The 20,598-nt window shown below is 26.0% G+C and overlaps 1 protein-coding gene across 1 annotated transcript in view; it reads left to right on the top strand.

Moving 5' to 3' along the window:
* The window catches only part of LOC111618368 (probable Ras GTPase-activating protein), a 141,968-nt gene that overhangs the window by 39,303 nt on the left and 82,067 nt on the right, over positions 1-20,598 (top strand). The window contains exons 2-3 of the mRNA XM_023359880.1: positions 14,155-14,309; positions 18,853-19,036. Of these exons, the coding sequence (XP_023215648.1) occupies positions 14,155-14,309; positions 18,853-19,036 (339 nt within the window). The remainder of the gene's footprint in view (positions 1-14,154; positions 14,310-18,852; positions 19,037-20,598) is intronic.

Here is a 20,598-nt window from a genome sequence, read left to right on the forward strand (position 1 = left end):
TTATAAATGATAGTTTTATTCTAAGTTTTATTATTAATCCTTGATTTAATAATAAAACTGTCATTTATAAAATACAAGAGTGTTATTTATAAATGTATAAATTGTAATATTAAAATTCCAGCTGGCTAGAGTTTACATTTCAGTATTTATCAAATGTATTCTTTTTATGTTATTCTGCTTTTTTCCCTTTCTTTGAATGTTCACCTATCATAATCTCTTCCTTTTTATATCTTCACATTTCATTCTTATTCGTGTAGATTTTTTACCTCATTTCCAGATCCATATACATATATATATTTTATCTTTGACATTTTTCTTCTATTTCACTCCACATAACACACTTTTTTCCCCTTCTTCTTCTCCTTCTTCAACTTACACATTCAATAAAATGCAACTGTTCATTTTATATTTAAATAAATATATATTACAGATATATTTGTGTATGTAAATTGTAAAATAAATTAAAAACAATGTAGTTTTTCATTTATGAAATTGATGAAAACATGATTTAAAAATATGATTATTTGAGAAAGGTAGCAATTTAGGTTTTAAAGTGGTTAACTGACTTTTGGGCTATCTTGTATATAAAATGAAATATATAAATATATCATTTTACATCTGTACACTTGGAAGGTATAGGAGATGATGATAATGACAGTAATGAGGAGGAGAGATGAGGAAATAGGTGATTTAAACAATCTTATTTTAGTGTTTACTTTCAACAAGCTATAGTTTAAACTCTAAAAAATATAATTTTCATGTTAACTATTAATATTTTTATAAAGAAAATATATATTGATATATTGTTCATTTTATGTAGTATATATTTTAAAAATTGCTTTTTTAAAATATATTACTATACTTTTATCAAAACATAATAATCATTTTACACAATATAAAGTATCAAATTTCATTTTTCTATAACTTTGAGTTTATAACATTTAGTAATTGTTTTCTTTCATATCTAGACTATTTTTGCTGTTAGAAATACTGTAAGATACTTATCTATAAAATACATTAAATATATAGGCTATATATAATAGATTACAGTAGTACATTGTTTTTATTTATGATGTTTTCAAAATTGCCTTGATCTTCCAAAAGCTTTTAAAAATGTTCTTGAAATAAATAGTTACATTAATTTTTTTTTAAATCTTTTATGTAACTTATAAAATTTTATAAATTTTAATTTTTTTCTCAGTACTTTAACATTTTTGTACAGAAATAAGTATTATTATTATTATTTTTTCAATACAACTTTCATATATTTAGTTTGTTTATAGTTTTTGAAGGGTTGTAAGTATCCATAATGAGATCTAAGTAGATGAAAACTTACATAAGATTATAATTTTTACGACTTTAATTTTTTACGACTTAGAAAAAATTCAGAATATATTTATTTGCAAAATCTTCCAGTTAGAATATGTTACTCCAGGAAGTGCTCTGCGGCTAGAATTTAATAGATTTAAATTGAATACTATTTTGATTACAAGATATGTCAATTGGCTAAAAAAAATAATTAATGCAGAAGACTTATCAACAAAACTAATGTATTTATTGTACAACAAATCTAAAAATGATAACATAAAACGAAACTGGATTACACAATTATCAGGGATATTCAATGTATATGGCTTTTCCATAGAACTGGTGTTTGACTACCTTATTAATAGTGACCAACGAATGAATCAACTCTTATATAAAGCTGCGGAATACTCAATAATCCAGGATAATGAAGATATACAAAAAAGAAATAAGTTACAGTATAATGTTATGTTTAATTATTTATATATTAATAATTACATGTTTGTAAATCTCCCATTTAAAGTGAAAAAGTTCTTCATTCAATTACGACTTAATCAAAAGGTTTAAATAATGAAAATAAATATATAGATTATGATCAATCTGGATGATCTAAATGTGGTAAAAAAATTGCCAAAATTTCATTTAATTTATGGATGTAATTAGAAAAACAAACAAAATGTAAACACTAGTGAGAATTACCAATATAATCAAGAGATGGAAATAATTATGTATAGTAAATTGGACAAAATGAACATCAATGACATTTACAATTTATATAATATGTTAAAAACAACATTTTTGAGTGACAAGTATATTGTTAATTAGCATTATGCATTATTCAATCATTAAATTAAATAGACATTTAATGATAAAATTTATTGAAAAGTTTATATAAAACTAAGTAATTGTTAAAACATCCCCTTATAACAGGCTACTGCCTTTTTATGTTAATAAACATTTGATTATGATTATGATTATATAAGATTATAATTATTACTTTCATTATTTAATAAAATAAAATTTTTAAATGAGTAATTAATCAATTATACTCTTAATTATTTCTAATTGTCTCACCATTGAAATGTGTTTAAATTTTAAAAATTAATTTACCGATTATAAATAAATTTTTTAAAATGTAATAAGTAAAATATTTTCATTAACTAAAAAATATTTTAACTTTTAAAAATTAGAGCTTTATATAAACTTTCAAGTAAATTTTAAATTTTAATCCATGTAAAATTTTGAACGAAAGTAATATTGATAGATCAGTTTTGCAGCATATTGTTTAAAATTTACGTTATTATAACTTTTTAAAATTTTTTTATAATTGATATATTTTTTATTAAATGGAATTTATAAACTTGTTATTTATAAATAAATAATATAATTTTTTTACATAACTTAACTATTTTAATTAATTTTATTTTTCTATGCACAGAGAAAATGAGAAAACTCTATATATACATTTATTTTAATTTATTACATAAAAAATCTGTTTCTATTTAATCAAATTACAATTTCATGTATACAGAAATGTACAAATCTTTTAAAAAACCCAAAGAATATAAAACTAAAATATTAATAATTTTGTAGTTTTTCGAGGAAAAATAAATATATTTTACTGTAAAATTTTATTTTATAACTAAAGTAAGAGTGAAATTCTAATCATTTCCCTTTAGGAATGCCACTTTAATATACTTTCTACATTTATTTATTTATTTTAATTCATCTCGTCGATAGAAGGAAAGAATCGAGGAACACACAATAACTACTAATTTGGAGGGGGATATTTTATCTTTGGTAAGCATTTGCCTTATTAACCTTATTGTATCGTTTATCGGATTAGTGAGGTGTTTTATCACGTGCGCTTATTCTTTCTGTAAATGAAAAACATTGTGTCCTATCTATAAATCAATCCAACGAAGTTTTTAGAATGATAGGCGGGCCCTTACATCTTCTTTAGGGGCGTTATATATCTTTTTATGACGTAAAATTCTTTGGTTTTATTTTTTAAGAGGTTTGAATTTTATATAAATGGATGATTCAGGTTAATTACGTGTAAAAGTGTGACGTAATAAGAAATTACACCCTCGAAATAAGGGCTGAACCATTTTGGATGAGTTTGGAGTTTATTGTTCGAAGTACAAAAGAAAGTGAAGTTTATGAAAAGCACAAGCTGTGAAAGGAGAGATGGACCGCAACATCTTTAAAAAAGAGCTGAACCATGACTTTTAAAAGAGGAGAATTACTCTTATAACTACAAAAGGATAGAAGTGTGCTCTGTAAAGGACATTACTGTTTTGAACTCGTTTAACCAATAATTCATTTGGGAGGCTTATACACCGCATCCTATTCTACAAAGGTGTTTATGGTGTATCTAGCTTAATTTCTGGGTAAGCAAAGTAGAAAAGATCAACGGGACCGTACCGATTTTCTTTGGAAAAGGGGTGCAATAATCGTATTAACCTTTAAACACGTGAGGATCTTAATGATCATTGATGGCTGGTAGTAGTTTGACCTCTCAGAGTAGTCTGAAAATAGTCAATCTCAGTTCAACAACCGGCGGATGGCTTTCATCAAAAAGTTTCTCTCATCCAGACAGGTTTAATTTAAGAAGCCAGAATAAAATTGGTTTCTCTAATTCCTATTCTCCAAACCGCCCATTCAAGCCTCAAGCTTAGTTCTAAAGTAAACTTAAGTAGGTACAGTAGTACCTATGAATTTTAAAAGCTCCATTCCGGCTTCCGCCTGATTACAGTCATAGAAACCAGTTTGAATGGACTCGAGAAAGAAATTAACTTGCTGGTGGAGGGAAAAAGAAATGAAGTACTTAATACTTAAAGCACTTCAGCGAGAGATCAATAAATATAACCCATATACTATATAAATTGAACAGCAAGTTTGTTGTCCACTTGAACTAGATACAAAGGTTACAGCTCTTAAGAGGAGAAATCATTTTATATACAACTTTCATATATTTAGTTTGTTTATAGTTTTTGAAGGGTTGTAAGTATCCATAATGAGATCTAAGTAGATGAAAACTTACATAAGATTATAATTTTTACGACTTTAATTTTTTACGACTTAGAAAAAATTCAGAATATATTTATTTGCAAAATCTTCCAGTTAGAATATGTTACTCCAGGAAGTGCTCTGCGGCTAGAATTTAATAGATTTAAATTGAATACTATTTTGATTACAAGATATGTCAATTGGCTAAAAAAAATAATTAATGCAGAAGACTTATCAACAAAACTAATGTATTTATTGTACAACAAATCTAAAAATGATAACATAAAACGAAACTGGATTACACAATTATCAGGGATATTCAATGTATATGGCTTTTCCATAGAACTGGTGTTTGACTACCTTATTAATAGTGACCAACGAATGAATCAACTCTTATATAAAGCTGCGGAATACTCAATAATCCAGGATAATGAAGATATACAAAAAAGAAATAAGTTACAGTATAATGTTATGTTTAATTATTTATATATTAATAATTACATGTTTGTAAATCTCCCATTTAAAGTGAAAAAGTTCTTCATTCAATTACGACTTAATCAAAAGGTTTAAATAATGAAAATAAATATATAGATTATGATCAATCTGGATGATCTAAATGTGGTAAAAAAATTGCCAAAATTTCATTTAATTTATGGATGTAATTAGAAAAACAAACAAAATGTAAACACTAGTGAGAATTACGAATATAATCAAGAGATGGAAATAATTATGTATAGTAAATTGGACAAAATGAACATCAATGACATTTACAATTTATATAATATGTTAAAAACAACATTTTTGAGTGACAAGTATATTGTTAATTAGCATTATGCATTATTCAATCATTAAATTAAATAGACATTTAATGATAAAATTTATTGAAAAGTTTATATAAAACTAAGTAATTGTTAAAACATCCCCTTATAACAGGCTACTGCCTTTTTATGTTAATAAACATTTGATTATGATTATGATTATATAAGATTATAATTATTACTTTCATTATTTAATAAAATAAAATTTTTAAATGAGTAATTAATCAATTATACTCTTAATTATTTCTAATTGTCTCTTCTAATTTGAAATGTGTTTAAATTTTAAAAATTAATTTACCGATTATAAATAAATTTTTTAAAATGTAATAAGTAAAATATTTTCATTAACTAAAAAATATTTTAACTTTTAAAAATTAGAGCTTTATATAAACTTTCAAGTAAATTTTAAATTTTAATCCATGTAAAATTTTGAACGAAAGTAATATTGATAGATCAGTTTTGCAGCATATTGTTTAAAATTTACGTTATTATAACTTTTTAAAATTTTTTTATAATTGATATATTTTTTATTAAATGGAATTTATAAACTTGTTATTTATAAATAAATAATATAATTTTTTTACATAACTTAACTATTTTAATTAATTTTATTTTTCTATGCACAGAGAAAATGAGAAAACTCTATATATACATTTATTTTAATTTATTACATAAAAAATCTGTTTCTATTTAATCAAATTACAATTTCATGTATACAGAAATGTACAAATCTTTTAAAAAACCCAAAGAATATAAAACTAAAATATTAATAATTTTGTAGTTTTTCGAGGAAAAATAAATATATTTTACTGTAAAATTTTATTTTATAACTAAAGTAAGAGTGAAATTCTAATCATTTCCCTTTAGGAATGCCACTTTAATATACTTTCTACATTTATTTATTTATTTTAATTCATCTCGTCGATAGAAGGAAAGAATCGAGGAACACACAATAACTACTAATTTGGAGGGGGATATTTTATCTTTGGTAAGCATTTGCCTTATTAACCTTATTGTATCGTTTATCGGATTAGTGAGGTGTTTTATCACGTGCGCTTATTCTTTCTGTAAATGAAAAACATTGTGTCCTATCTATAAATCAATCCAACGAAGTTTTTAGAATGATAGGCGGGCCCTTACATCTTCTTTAGGGGCGTTATATATCTTTTTATGACGTAAAATTCTTTGGTTTTATTTTTTAAGAGGTTTGAATTTTATATAAATGGATGATTCAGGTTAATTACGTGTAAAAGTGTGACGTAATAAGAAATTACACCCTCGAAATAAGGGCTGAACCATTTTGGATGAGTTTGGAGTTTATTGTTCGAAGTACAAAAGAAAGTGAAGTTTATGAAAAGCACAAGCTGTGAAAGGAGAGATGGACCGCAACATCTTTAAAAAAGAGCTGAACCATGACTTTTAAAAGAGGAGAATTACTCTTATAACTACAAAAGGATAGAAGTGTGCTCTGTAAAGGACATTACTGTTTTGAACTCGTTTAACCAATAATTCATTTGGGAGGCTTATACACCGCATCCTATTCTACAAAGGTGTTTATGGTGTATCTAGCTTAATTTCTGGGTAAGCAAAGTAGAAAAGATCAACGGGACCGTACCGATTTTCTTTGGAAAAGGGGTGCAATAATCGTATTAACCTTTAAACACGTGAGGATCTTAATGATCATTGATGGCTGGTAGTAGTTTGACCTCTCAGAGTAGTCTGAAAATAGTCAATCTCAGTTCAACAACCGGCGGATGGCTTTCATCAAAAAGTTTCTCTCATCCAGACAGGTTTAATTTAAGAAGCCAGAATAAAATTGGTTTCTCTAATTCCTATTCTCCAAACCGCCCATTCAAGCCTCAAGCTTAGTTCTAAAGTAAACTTAAGTAGGTACAGTAGTACCTATGAATTTTAAAAGCTCCATTCCGGCTTCCGCCTGATTACAGTCATAGAAACCAGTTTGAATGGACTCGAGAAAGAAATTAACTTGCTGGTGGAGGGAAAAAGAAATGAAGTACTTAATACTTAAAGCACTTCAGCGAGAGATCAATAAATATAACCCATATACTATATAAATTGAACAGCAAGTTTGTTGTCCACTTGAACTAGATACAAAGGTTACAGCTCTTAAGAGGAGAAATCATTTTATACATCTCGATATTTTAAACTAAATTTTAATAATTTTTTATCTGTTTTTTTAATATGTTGGCCTGTATTTTATTATAGTTTTTGACTATTTTGGCTATAAAGGTTGTAAACCCTTTTTTTTTACTAAAAAGTAACAGAAATAAAGAATAATCAGGGATATTGGAAATATTATTTTAAAAAATTTAATTTATTTTCCTTTTGTTTTTTTTTTTTTTTAATTTGGTAAGTGAAATAAATACTTTTTCATATAGGAAATTTGTGACACATATTTTAGATACTTATTAAGGGCTGTTTGTTTAAAGAAAGTAATTTGTTTGAAAGGATTTCGTGTTATAATTTTAAAAAAGAGAGAATTTTTCCTTATGCTTCCAGGAAGCAGAATTGTAGAATTTGTTTATAAAATATCCAGTTTTAAATAAAACTTCGATGATAATTTTAAATGTTCTTATATAGATTAGATCAATGGCTTTAATATAAAAATGGTTGAAGAATTATTTTAAATTAAAATTGACTTTTTTTCGAAATTGAAATTATACATAATGAAATTGAACTAGAAAATTATTTATATTGTATCTTTCTTTTTTTAGTTATTTAATATATGTGCTTTTTAATTTAGCGCCCGGTATTTTTATTTTCTAAAGGTCAAAACTCACATAGCCTATTCTCATTTATAAAATATATATATAAACAGCACCAGTAACTTCCTTGTGTACAAGGTTAATAAATGGTCGGGAAATAGCTACACCATATAAAAAACTAAGTATTGTTAGTATGACAATAGGTAGCTGTACATTATAAAAAGAAAGAAAATAACGACAACTTTTAAGGACTCATAATTCTTAACATAATTAAAGTCAATACCGGTAGAGACTTAAGTTTTAGATAATTCTTGATTATCTTACTTAAACTTTATGTGGTTTTTTACTCGAAAAATCTATCTGTTCTTGCCTTATCAGCATTTTATCTGTCGTGCACTTAACAGAATTGATAGAGCTTAAACGAAAATATTCGAGGAAATGGAAGTTAAGTTAGATTTTTTAGAAATTAAAGTATCGCTATACCTCTACAGTTCATGGTTTCATACACTTGGCTATAAAATATGTAAAATTATAAATGATAAAGTGTGGCAATTATCAATATAAAAATTATCTGTTTATTCAAATTATGTTTTATCGAAGTTGCTTAATTTCCTTGATTTAGGCTAATTATCCTTCCTTAACGTCTAATTAACTTTTTGTTTTTCTATTCGAAGATGTGCTAATTATTCACAACACGATTTGTTTCGGAGTTTACTGTACTTTATTTGTTACATATTGATCTTTTTCTCTTTTTAATTCGTTCTCGTTTCCCTTTGATCTGGAGTAAATTTAAACTTTTTCGTGTTAATGACACTTGCAACTTTACCTTATAATACTCTTTTACACATTTTTATAGTTTCATTCTGATTTAAGCTATAAACCTACTTATTGCTTGCTCATCAGATATCAGCAATAACTTGATGTAGTTTGCATATAAAGTAATTTTTTGCTTCATGTGCACACCTACTGCATCATCCATTACCTAGTTTTTAATCTTAATTAAAATATAAAGTTTCAAGAAAATTATACTGTATTTCTAAACCACCAGTTCTCAACTAAGAGGCATATGCAATTTTTGGTAACACATCGACGAGCTATGTCGCATATTATATGTAAAAACAAAGCACGGCGTTAAAGATGTACAGTTTTTTTATATAATAACATATACAAATAATACAAAAAATTAGCATTTTAATTAAAATGATTTTTCTGAAATTCGTGGTACTGTACATCGGTTGAGAATTATTATTTTAAAGTATCGATTTTTTTTTTTTTTAATAAACTTTGCACTAATCAACTGTAAAATTTAGCTCAGCCTTGAAACTGTAATGTTATATTTTATTTATGTTAATAAATTCTTCGAAAAGTGGCTTAATTTTTATTATTTTCAGGGACATTTTGTGTTTTTACAACTCCATAAACTCTTGTAAACTTATTTTAAAGTCACTTTAATGAAATTGTACCGTATATAATTAAATATACCTTAATGGCTTCACTTGATCAGGCTATTATTAATATAATACAATTCCGTTTTATGTAATCGAGTAAGTTTGAATTGATGTTATGTTCCATAATTCTGTACCTTACCACGATATACTGATGTAAACAATGAAGCCATTCGAAACCCATAGGCACTTACTCGATATGATCTATAATATTATGAACGTTGACTTAATGTAATATTTGATATATAATATAATTTAATTGCTGCGAACAGTAACTTAAATAAATTAAATATTAATACTTATCAATTCACTGAATTAGTTAGAATGAAACCTTTACTCTTAATTCTATTTAAGAGTGAAGTTTTCTTTCTCCAAACTTACAGTTAGTATTTATTCCGATTTGTGATGGAAAATTGTGCAAAAATGAGTGAAAGAAACAACCCGAACAGCATAATTAAAACAGTAAATTACACAAATTATTTTTTGTAAGCACTCGATATACAGTATTATCAGAGTAGAACAATATTAAGTGATGTAGTATCGAGGAAATTGTTATTATTTCCGGTTTGGATAGTAATTAAAGCACTTTACTCGATAAATTTAGTTCTTTTGTATGGAAGACAATAGTACATCGACCTGTCACTTGTTCTTTTCCTCGTTTGAATACTTCGCCTTCAATTTCTGTGTCTCAAAAAGTAAAAATGGACCCGTAACTCTACTATTGGTTTATCATTTCATATTATTGACCGAGATACGTGTATAAGTGGACTAATGAAAACCGATAAGATAGCCAGTTTTAAAATATAATGCGGGAATATTCAGCGTCGTGTGACCATTAAAATTAAAATTATAGGAAACTGATCAATTGATAAAATGGTTCTTAAAATAAAATTACTTGCCTACAAAACTGGTAATTGTCATTTCTTAAATAAAATTACTTGCCTGCCAAATGATAATTTTTAACTTTGATTCGGCTGAAATGAAAGATTTTTATCGTTTGATTACTTTTCTACTTCTATTTTTTTGAAGCTCAATTGCCTATTCTGGTAATTTTTTACGTGCTTACTCTATTCAACTTTAAGTTAGATTGGAACAAGGATAAAAGCTGCGAATCATTTTATTCTATTTTATTTTTTTATTTTTTTTATCCTTTCCTAGATTAAGAAATTAAATTTATTTGATNTTCATTTATCATCTGATGAATCATATTCAACTGAAAACCTTCTAGAATGTGGATATTCAATAAAATATATACCAAAAATAGATGTATAGATCTCATTTTTGGTCTAAATTCGTGAATATTTTAAAATAAATAAGTTGACTATCCTATTGGTTCATTTGTTTACGTCAATGTTTAAAAATTTCAACAAACCAATCACAGTTTACAATTTGAATTTCTCTTAACCAATCATACGAAAAGATTTAAATTTTCCGTTAATTGAATTAAAGCTGTCTTTGCAATTGGCTAAAATTTTAAACCTAATTAGATGAAATTGAATTTAAAGTAATTTTAATTAAATATTGAAGAATTTAAAATGATTTTAAATTTTAAATGAACTTTATTTAATTTATATTAAGTGTATGAAATGCAATTTTTGATCTACATGTAGAGTTAATAGAGCGATGAAATATAAGTTTATCCTTATGTTTAAATTTATTAAAAAGTTATTTTTAGTACTTTTATGCTTTTACCGTTTCAACGAGACCAGGAAGTAAACACGATTAATGTTATTCAAGTAGCTTTTGTATACTGTTGATGCAAAAGTGATGGTTCTTAAGACCGTTACCTTTCTGAAACAGGAAAACTGGATTTTTTTAACGTTATTTTATTTCTTTAACTCGACTAGTTCTTACTTTTATTATTTTAAAACAGGTTTTTCTGTGTAAAAATTGTTAGAAAAAATTCTCCTCGTTGATTACTTTGTAATTTAATTTATTCGTATTTAATCACAATTTAATTTACATTTTTTTAAAAAATTTAATCTGCTAAATTTACGTTGAAAAACAATTCAAAAAATCAATTTTAACGTATTAATCCCAATTTAAAAATTAAATTAAATTTCAATTTTTTATTATTTTTCTGTAGTTTGTTTGAATTTCTTTTTAAAGAATTACTTCATTATTTTTAAAAATCGAGTTCCTGCATATGATTGGTTTAAAGATATTCAAATAATAGACTGTTATTAGTTTATTTATTTGAATTAATAAACATTTGCATAAACTAATTAACCAATTGAAATGATTGTATCTATCTCTCATCATGCTGTCAAGTTGTATATATATATATATATATATAAATGCTCTTAGCTACACAATAAGAGTAATTTAAATGTAAATTATTGTATTATCAAAGGAATAAGTCAAATGTATTTTTTTCAAAGTAATCAACACGCATTCTTATTTTGTAAATTTGAAATTACGTATTACGTTATGCGATTGGGTGATTTCAAAACCTTTCTTCACAATGAAATTTGAATTTAAATTTTGTTTAAAAAAATTTCTATAACCTAGAGAATTCGTGGGACAAAAGTAATTACTGCAACTTTATTTTATTTATATTTAACTGTATTTACATTTTAGAACCATTTGTTCAAATTTTGATATTATAAATCGAAAGATGTCATTTAAACGATTGATTGATTCTGATTTTAGTTTACGATAAAATAATTATTATAATTACAGTATTTGAAAAACTTACAGCCTTAAATATTAAAGCCCTAAAGCATGAACATGTGATCTGCCAACATGGCGTAATTATGTTACTTCGATGAAGGAAAAAGTTGATTTATGGATAAGGCGAATTACACTTTCTGAAACTATGTTTTACTAATTTATCAGCTTTCATTTCGGTGCTAATTAATCATCTAGTATCTGATGATTAATTAAAAGCCAAACATTTTAGAGAATTGAACCATTGAAGAGCCGAGAATTGTGTACCCAAAGTTTGAACAATTAAAGATTTCAAACCAAATTATTAAAAAATTCAAACGAATATTACAGTGATTTAAAAATTTGGAAGAAAAATAAATATTTTGATTAAGTTCGAAATTTGAATTTGAAATTAACCAATCAGGGTTTAGGAATTTAGAGTAATAAAAATGCTTATCCAATAAAATTTTATGTTGCTTGTTTATTTACAAATTATATATATCAAATTCCGATCATAATTTGGAGAAAAAAATAGGCATTTGAAAAAGCATGCCGAAATAAAACTTTGAATTTGAAATTATCCAATCAGGAATTAGAAATTTATAGCACTAAATACCCTTCAAATAAAATTTAATGTCGCTTGTTTATTTACAAATTATATGCCCAACTTTAATCGCAATTTATGTGACGTATCATAATTTATTTCAAACACGCTAAAGCACGAGTTATGCAATTAAGAGAAAAATCTTATTCTGTTTATAGCGTACTGTAAATATAAACTTAAGTAGAATTTAAAATATTTATTTATAAAATCATTTAGCCTCGTAATTATGCATAATTAGTTTGTTATACATAGTTTATGCTACACCGTTCCTTTATTAGATTTACTCGTGATGACGTCATGTGGTTCACAACACAGAACAGTACAATGACATTAGAAATTTGAATGGAGCGTGAAGGATGGCATGTTTAGCATATTTACTATTCGTACAACTAATAAATACTCTTTTATCATGTTGTTATGTAAAATATTTACTTGAAAATTCGCATATAATTGTTTAGTAAGAAAAAAAAACCATCTGAAATCAATGCAGGTGCTCATTCTTCAACCCGGAAGATCTCGAGATCATCTCGTTTCTTCTCACGTTTACCAATCGATGACGTAGGAAAGAAAATTCCACTGTTTTATGAATTAAACGGACTATTTAATTTACTACTGATGCTTTAACATTATTGATAAATTAATGACGTACAATTATTATTCATTATTAAAGTTTTAATATTAGGAAGAAAAAAAAGATACCTAACAACTGATAGTGGCTCCATCTTATGTTGAAAGTATCACTGCTTCCGTCTTGGCTTGTTAGATTGTTATCGCCCTCTGTTGAGAATTACCGTATATATTATATATTAAATAATTATTTCAAAAATATTTTGATTGATTATGTCTAAAGTCGTACGAAGAGGGTTATTCATACTATAATAATTACGAATGTTAAGTGTGTCAGCTGCACCTGAACAGCTGACCACGGTATTTGTAAGCAGAATCGCCCGAGGAAAGAGCAGCTGTAAAGCAATGTGTAGTAAATTTACTAAAGAGAGCAGCTGTTTGTGAAGAGTTGAGAAGAAAAATAAAATAAACTACATTTTATGTACAGAAATCCTAAATTGCAAAGGAATCTCTGTTATTTTGTCAGGAAGAAAATTTCTGATTGGAGATATTCGGAGTGTTACATGCCACATTGTAACCTTGATCCATGAAAGAATAGAATCACCGAGTCAAATGATGCAGTGAGATTCCTAGAATTTCAATAAAAGAAATTGCCCCGCCATGCTGAATAAATTCGGCATGGATAGAAATGGATAGGAAATGGTTTCTTCGTGAAAAAATATAACGGTCCCGTGGTCAGAAAGAAAGCAATTTTCAAATATATCTTCAGTAAAGTAGAAAATTCTGTAATGGCCTTTTAAAAACATTATTATTATTATTATTATCATTATTCTTGGAAAAATTACAATAAATCTAAAACAAAATTGCTTATTTATGTAATGTATTTTATAATTGTATTACACATAGTTAATTTAAATGTAACGAATGAAATAATAATAATAATATTATTATTATTGTTGATAATACATACATTTTTCTTTTAGCTATAAAAATTTAAATTAATTGAAAATAAAAATATTTATTTTTAGACAAAGAAAATCCTGTAACCGACCAAACCAACTCCAGATGGCGTAACGTTCCAGTCCAAACGAAACAAGACCACGGGTTACCATGGAAACCGCATTACTGCGTCTTACTTCAAGACGATTGTACTTTCACCCATTATCCAACCGAAGAAATGAGTGTAGGTTATTTTACAGAAAATTTCACTACAGATTATGTATATTTACCTATGAATATATTCAAGGACGAAGATTGATTTCATATAATAGCAATAGATTGAAGAAAGAGAACCAAAAAAAATATATATGTATTCATTTTAGGACGTGAAATGCAAAATCAATCACCGGATGTCCTTGCAAAATATTCATAAATTTTTTTCCTTTAAAGAATTTGACAAATAAAATAGTACAAATGAAAGGAAATACTTTACCAGTTCCAAAGAAGTAGAACACAATACAAAAAATTGTAAATCTTTCATAAAAATTTATCTTAAATTCTATCATTATAAGCCTAATTTTCATGTGATGATATTTTAAAATAACTTATTTAATTTAACCATTTTACAAGAAGTAGATTAATAAATTAATGCAGATATTTGCAGATGGTCCAAAAGTCAGTTGACCATTGAAAGACTAAATTACTGTTTTATTCAAGTACTGCACTTACTGAATTCCAAATAATTGTTTTCCAATTTTAGATACACAGAATATAGCATAAAAATATTTTTTTCATTTATTTATTTACAAATTTCTCATGAAGATTAAGATAAACAAAATCAACAAATTCTTGTTACTTTATTTTTTTTACAAGAATAAGTGTAATGAAATAATGCAATATAAAATAGTTTCGAGTTTTGGATAAACTGTTACTAGTTAAAAGAAAGTGCATTTTTCCTTATTCATCAATAATTTACAAATTATTTATGAAAATTTCTCTTATAAGAATAAATTTTATCATCATATGTGATAATACTTTGATTCATTAAATTTCAATAAATTTAAAATAATATCATTTATAAAATCATTTTATTTTTATGTTTAATTCTAATTTAATAAATAATCATAAAGTTTAAAAATAAAGGTGTGATTTTTAAATTATTATTATGTTTGCAAGAATCTTATTGATAAATTTATAATAAAAAGCAATTTTTTAGTTTGATGTAATCAGTAAAGGATGGCCCATAAGTCAGTTGATCATTGAAGGACTTAATTACAGTTTTATTCAAGTACTTATTGAATTCCAAGACAGCAATTTATTCTTTACAATGGTTATTTGACTTTGGGTCACGCTGTATATGATATGATTTTATTTAAGACTTTTTTGTTAACCTTTCTCTTACATTTTCCTCAAATACATATCTAATTTTGTATGATATTTTAAAATTTATATTATTATTATAAATATTTTATTTGCATTGAGGCTAAGCTTTGTTACAGGGGGTATATTTTTACAGTAATTTATTGGTATACATTTGTTATCTAACAATCGTTCAATATACATTTTCTTCAAGATCATCAATAACATTACAATAATCATTTAGTAATACATTTTGTCATTAGTTTCTTTTAAACTATTTTAATTTAAGTAACATAATTAGTAAACAATATAAAATTTTTATTATACTGTTTATTCTGGTTTTAATAAACAGGATATAAAAGCTAAAATAAAACTATCATGTATAAAGTACAGTATTAAAAAAATTTATAAATAATGGTTTTATTATTTATAAATGATAGTTTTATTCTAAGTTTTATTATTAATCCTTGATTTAATAATAAAACTGTCATTTATAAAATACAAGAGTGTTATTTATAAATGTATAAATTGTAATATTAAAATTCCAGCTGGCTAGAGTTTACATTTCAGTATTTATCAAATGTATTCTTTTTATGTTATTCTGCTTTTTTCCCTTTCTTTGAATGTTCACCTATCATAATCTCTTCCTTTTTATATCTTCACATTTCATTCTTATTCGTGTAGATTTTTTACCTCATTTCCAGATCCATATACATATATATATTTTATCTTTGACATTTTTCTTCTATTTCACTCCACATAACACACTTTTTTCCCCTTCTTCTTCTCCTTCTTCAACTTACACATTCAATAAAATGCAACTGTTCATTTTATATTTAAATAAATATATATTACAGATATATTTGTGTATGTAAATTGTAAAATAAATTAAAAACAATGTAGTTTTTCATTTATGAAATTGATGAAAACATGATTTAAAAATATGATTATTTGAGAAAGGTAGCAATTTAGGTTTTAAAGTGGTTAACTGACTTTTGGGCTATCTTGTATATAAAATGAAATATATAAATATATCATTTTACATCTGTACACTTGGAAGGTATAGGAGATGATGATAATGACAGTAATGAGGAGGAGAGATGAGGAAATAGGTGATTTAAACAATCTTATTTTAGTGTTTACTTTCAACAAGCTATAGTTTAAACTCTAAAAAATATAATTTTCATGTTAACTATTAATATTTTTATAAAGAAAATATATATTGATATATTGTTCATTTTATGTAGTATATATTTTAAAAATTGCTTTTTTAAAATATATTACTATACTTTTATCAAAACATAATAATCATTTTACACAATATAAAGTATCAAATTTCATTTTTCTATAACTTTGAGTTTATAACATTTAGTAATTGTTTTCTTTCATATCTAGACTATTTTTGCTGTTAGAAATACTGTAAGATACTTATCTATAAAATACATTAAATATATAGGCTATATATAATAGATTACAGTAGTACATTGTTTTTATTTATGATGTTTTCAAAATTGCCTTGATCTTCCAAAAGCTTTTAAAAATGTTCTTGAAATAAATAGTTACATTAATTTTTTTTTAAATCTTTTATGTNGCCCTCACGATATAATAACTCGAATCCGACTTATACTGTATACTTTAACAGTTGTATATTTTAATTCGTTACACAGTCGCTCCTCATCTTAACTAGTGATGATGATGCTTAAGCATGAAAGGTATCGAAATATAAATAAATAAAATAATATATATGAAATTTATTAATTTTTACGTCTTTAATTTTCATACACAACATATACAAATAGTTACGAACGTTAAGTCATTCGGAGGCGTCGACGAACTCTAGAAAAGAAGCTTTTATCATAAGGAGGAAGGGTTTTATAAATTAATAAAAGTAACGGATTGCTTATTAATCTACATTTATCCTGCTTTGTAATGATAAATTCGTGTTAAACTTTCTACTATTATTTAATTTATTAGTGTTAAAACTAGAATTACCGTGTTGCAATGTAGCGTATACAGTATATTAATTATGTCGCTTAACTAGATGACTCATTTATAGTTAAATGATGTGCAAGACGCTATTTGTACAGACGTCAAATAAACAAATATCATTTTGCGAAATATTTTAAATGCTTTTTATAAGTTATTCTTACCAGATTTTTATGTTCAAAAACTTCTCCAATATATAGTCTATAATAGAAAATGAATAGTTTATATTAAGTATGTTTAAAAAAAAAAGATAGAAAAGACAAAGGTTTGTCTGTGCTCCACACAACTGCATTAAGTACTCATAAGTTTAAATATAGTTAAATAGATGAGCTGAGCTTTATATTTTGAAAAGCTAAGAAGGAAATTTCTGCAGTCATTTTGACATTGTAAATGTTTATTCTGCGATTATATATAATCAGGGGCAAGCATCTAATGCAACTCTCCTTATCTGAGGATGCTTTTTATCTTAACGATTAAATTGATAAGAAATACTTATTCGCATGCGGAACTATGAGCAAATAATTAACGAAGCAAATCTATAAACCCAGTTTTCGCATGAATTAATTAAAAAAAGAGGGAAAAAATACAGAAACAATAGGTAACGAAGGATATAAGTAAGTGGAAAACGGACAGAAGGAATCATTACGGAAGCTATGTAAGAATTTTAATATACGTGCTTAAATTTTTCCTTGTTAATAAAATTATTAACATATTTCGAGTTTAATTAAACGTTCGTAAATTTTAAGCATGTAATTTAATATGGCCAAAATCATAATTTTACAAAAAAAAATTTAAACTTTCAAAAATTTTAATGCGAATTCATTAGTAGTACGACATTAAATTATCGTTTATTGTAATAAGAAACGACAAGTTTAGTTTAAAAAATTTTAGATAGAAGCATGTGAAGTTATAATCAATAACTTTACCAAAAATTCTTGTTTAAATGTTAAAATTTTAAAATATTAGTACAGTATGCTTTATAATGATTTTGCCCTATACAGTACTTATTTTATATCCAAATTTTCTTCTAAATATAAATTTTATCATTTGAAATTTTTTTCTCTCCTTGCTTAAAACTAGTTTTGTATATAAGCTATTTTTAAATTAAAAAGTTAATTGAACTTATACGAAAGTATTTATAAGAGGGAGGAAATATATCACTTAAACATTCTTTACACGAGAATCGATTAATTGATAAGTTGCCTTTTATATATCTTTAATCCGATAGATGGCTGCACTTAATCTTATAAAATTATTTTTCTCCGATTTTATCTTTTTAAAAATTCCATATTTACAAGCACTATAGTTTTATTTTATATTAACTTTTTAAATATGTATTTTTTGCTAAAAAAAACTATTTTATAAAGTGTAATTTTGATTTTCGTCTTCCTCAGAGGCTTGTTTCTTAGCTATTTTACCATTTTTTCTCCTCTATTTTCTAGATTGGAGACAGACTTTTTGTTGATCTACCGAGAATAAGACTAGATGGAGGTAGGCAAGCTTTTAGAAGACGTTGGGGATACGATATATCGGGTCCTCCACCCCTCCCCGAAGAAGATGAGGAAAGCGAGTTGTCAGAAACGACTTCACTTCGAGACGAAAGACTGCTGCGATTTTCTTCGTTCGGTAAGTTGAGGAATTTTAATATTTTATTTAAATATGCTTACGTTATTTGGAGCATTATTATAAATATCGAGCACGAATTCGGGTGTCCTAGACATCGATACAAAGTGCTTAAAATCCGCTCCATCGAGCGCAATTTTTCGGAACGGATGTGCGTGTACCGAAACCAATCCATTCATCCACGACGTGGGAGGTTTTTCCCATCGAAATGACAATTTTAGATAACCTTGGTTTGTTCAAATTCTGAAATTCTTAAATAATGACCCTCACTCGCACAAAAGAGCTTTGGACAATTGGCACTCTCGTCGCTTTTCATATTTAAGTATCGATTATGATTGTATCAATTGCTCAGTTTCTTAATCGATAGGTTAATTCTACAATCGATTTTTCGTTAGCGTAAATGAATGGAAATTTCTTAAGAAACCGAACCCACCCAAGACTATTTTTGGTAAGTGAATATTAACTATACATTTCGTTAATAGATGGCACTACGTGTATATTTTGAAACGAAATATCGATTTTTTTTTTACTTTTTCTTTTTTCTTTTTTAACCTTTTCAGAAGTATCAAAGATACTTTAGAAGATTAAATTAAAAAAAAAAAAGAAAGTTAAAAGTGGGTCAAACAAATAATATTTTCTTTAATTCGTCTCTTTTATTGTTACTTAATGGCTCGAAAATCGAGATAAATGATCCCTTTAATCTGCTGTGAACGGCATTACAAAATGCGCTGATGTCAAAAAAGTTGCCTAAAAGTCTTGAGAAATTCTAAAAATTTAAATAGAGGAGATGCTAAAGCGTCATCTGTTAGCAAGGAAAAAGCATGAATATTTTAAGCATATTTTTAGTATATATATTTTTTCTTGAGCAAAAATATGCACATATATTCACTTAAATGCGAGCGTAAAAACTATATAATTAATTAGAAAGTGTTTAAAGCGATATCTTGAATTTTTCACATTATTTAAAGGTTTAATGTAGCAATAAAAAATGCACTCTCTTAAAAACTTTTTCTTGCAGAAATAACGTTTTAAAACGGACGAATTTTAAAGGAAATTTTCATAATAGAATCGAGGGAATTTTTAGAAATTGTTAATTTTATAAAACAGCTGCACAAACTAGGAAAAGTTAGTTTTATAGTAACGGCCGAGTGTGACGTCAGTGGCTCCCCCACGCGATGGAAATGGTACAAGTATGGCGTAACAGGTATAGGTTTGTGACGGTTAAGTCGCGATCGTCTAACTGTTTTGTTATTTAAGTGTATGGTCATGTCGCTACCGAGGTCCGTTGCCCGAATGTTGTGTACAAGTAGTTGGAGTTCTGAAAATGGTAAGGTCATACGTTTATTCTGAATGGGTGTGGTCGGAATTTGGGACGGTTGGAATACTCCTTTGTATTTTTATGCTTTCTGTAGTTATGGCAATCATTAAATGTTACTTTTTTTGCCCTTTGCCCTCACGATATAATAACTCGAATCCGACTTATACTGTATACTTTAACAGTTGTATATTTTAATTCGTTACACAGTCGCTCCTCATCTTAACTAGTGAAGCTATTATTTGAGATT

Source organism: Centruroides sculpturatus, unplaced genomic scaffold, assembly GCF_000671375.1.
Source record: "Centruroides sculpturatus isolate CEXI.00-Female unplaced genomic scaffold, Cexi_2.0 scaffold189, whole genome shotgun sequence".
Classification (NCBI taxonomy): Eukaryota; Metazoa; Arthropoda; class Arachnida; order Scorpiones; family Buthidae; genus Centruroides; species Centruroides sculpturatus.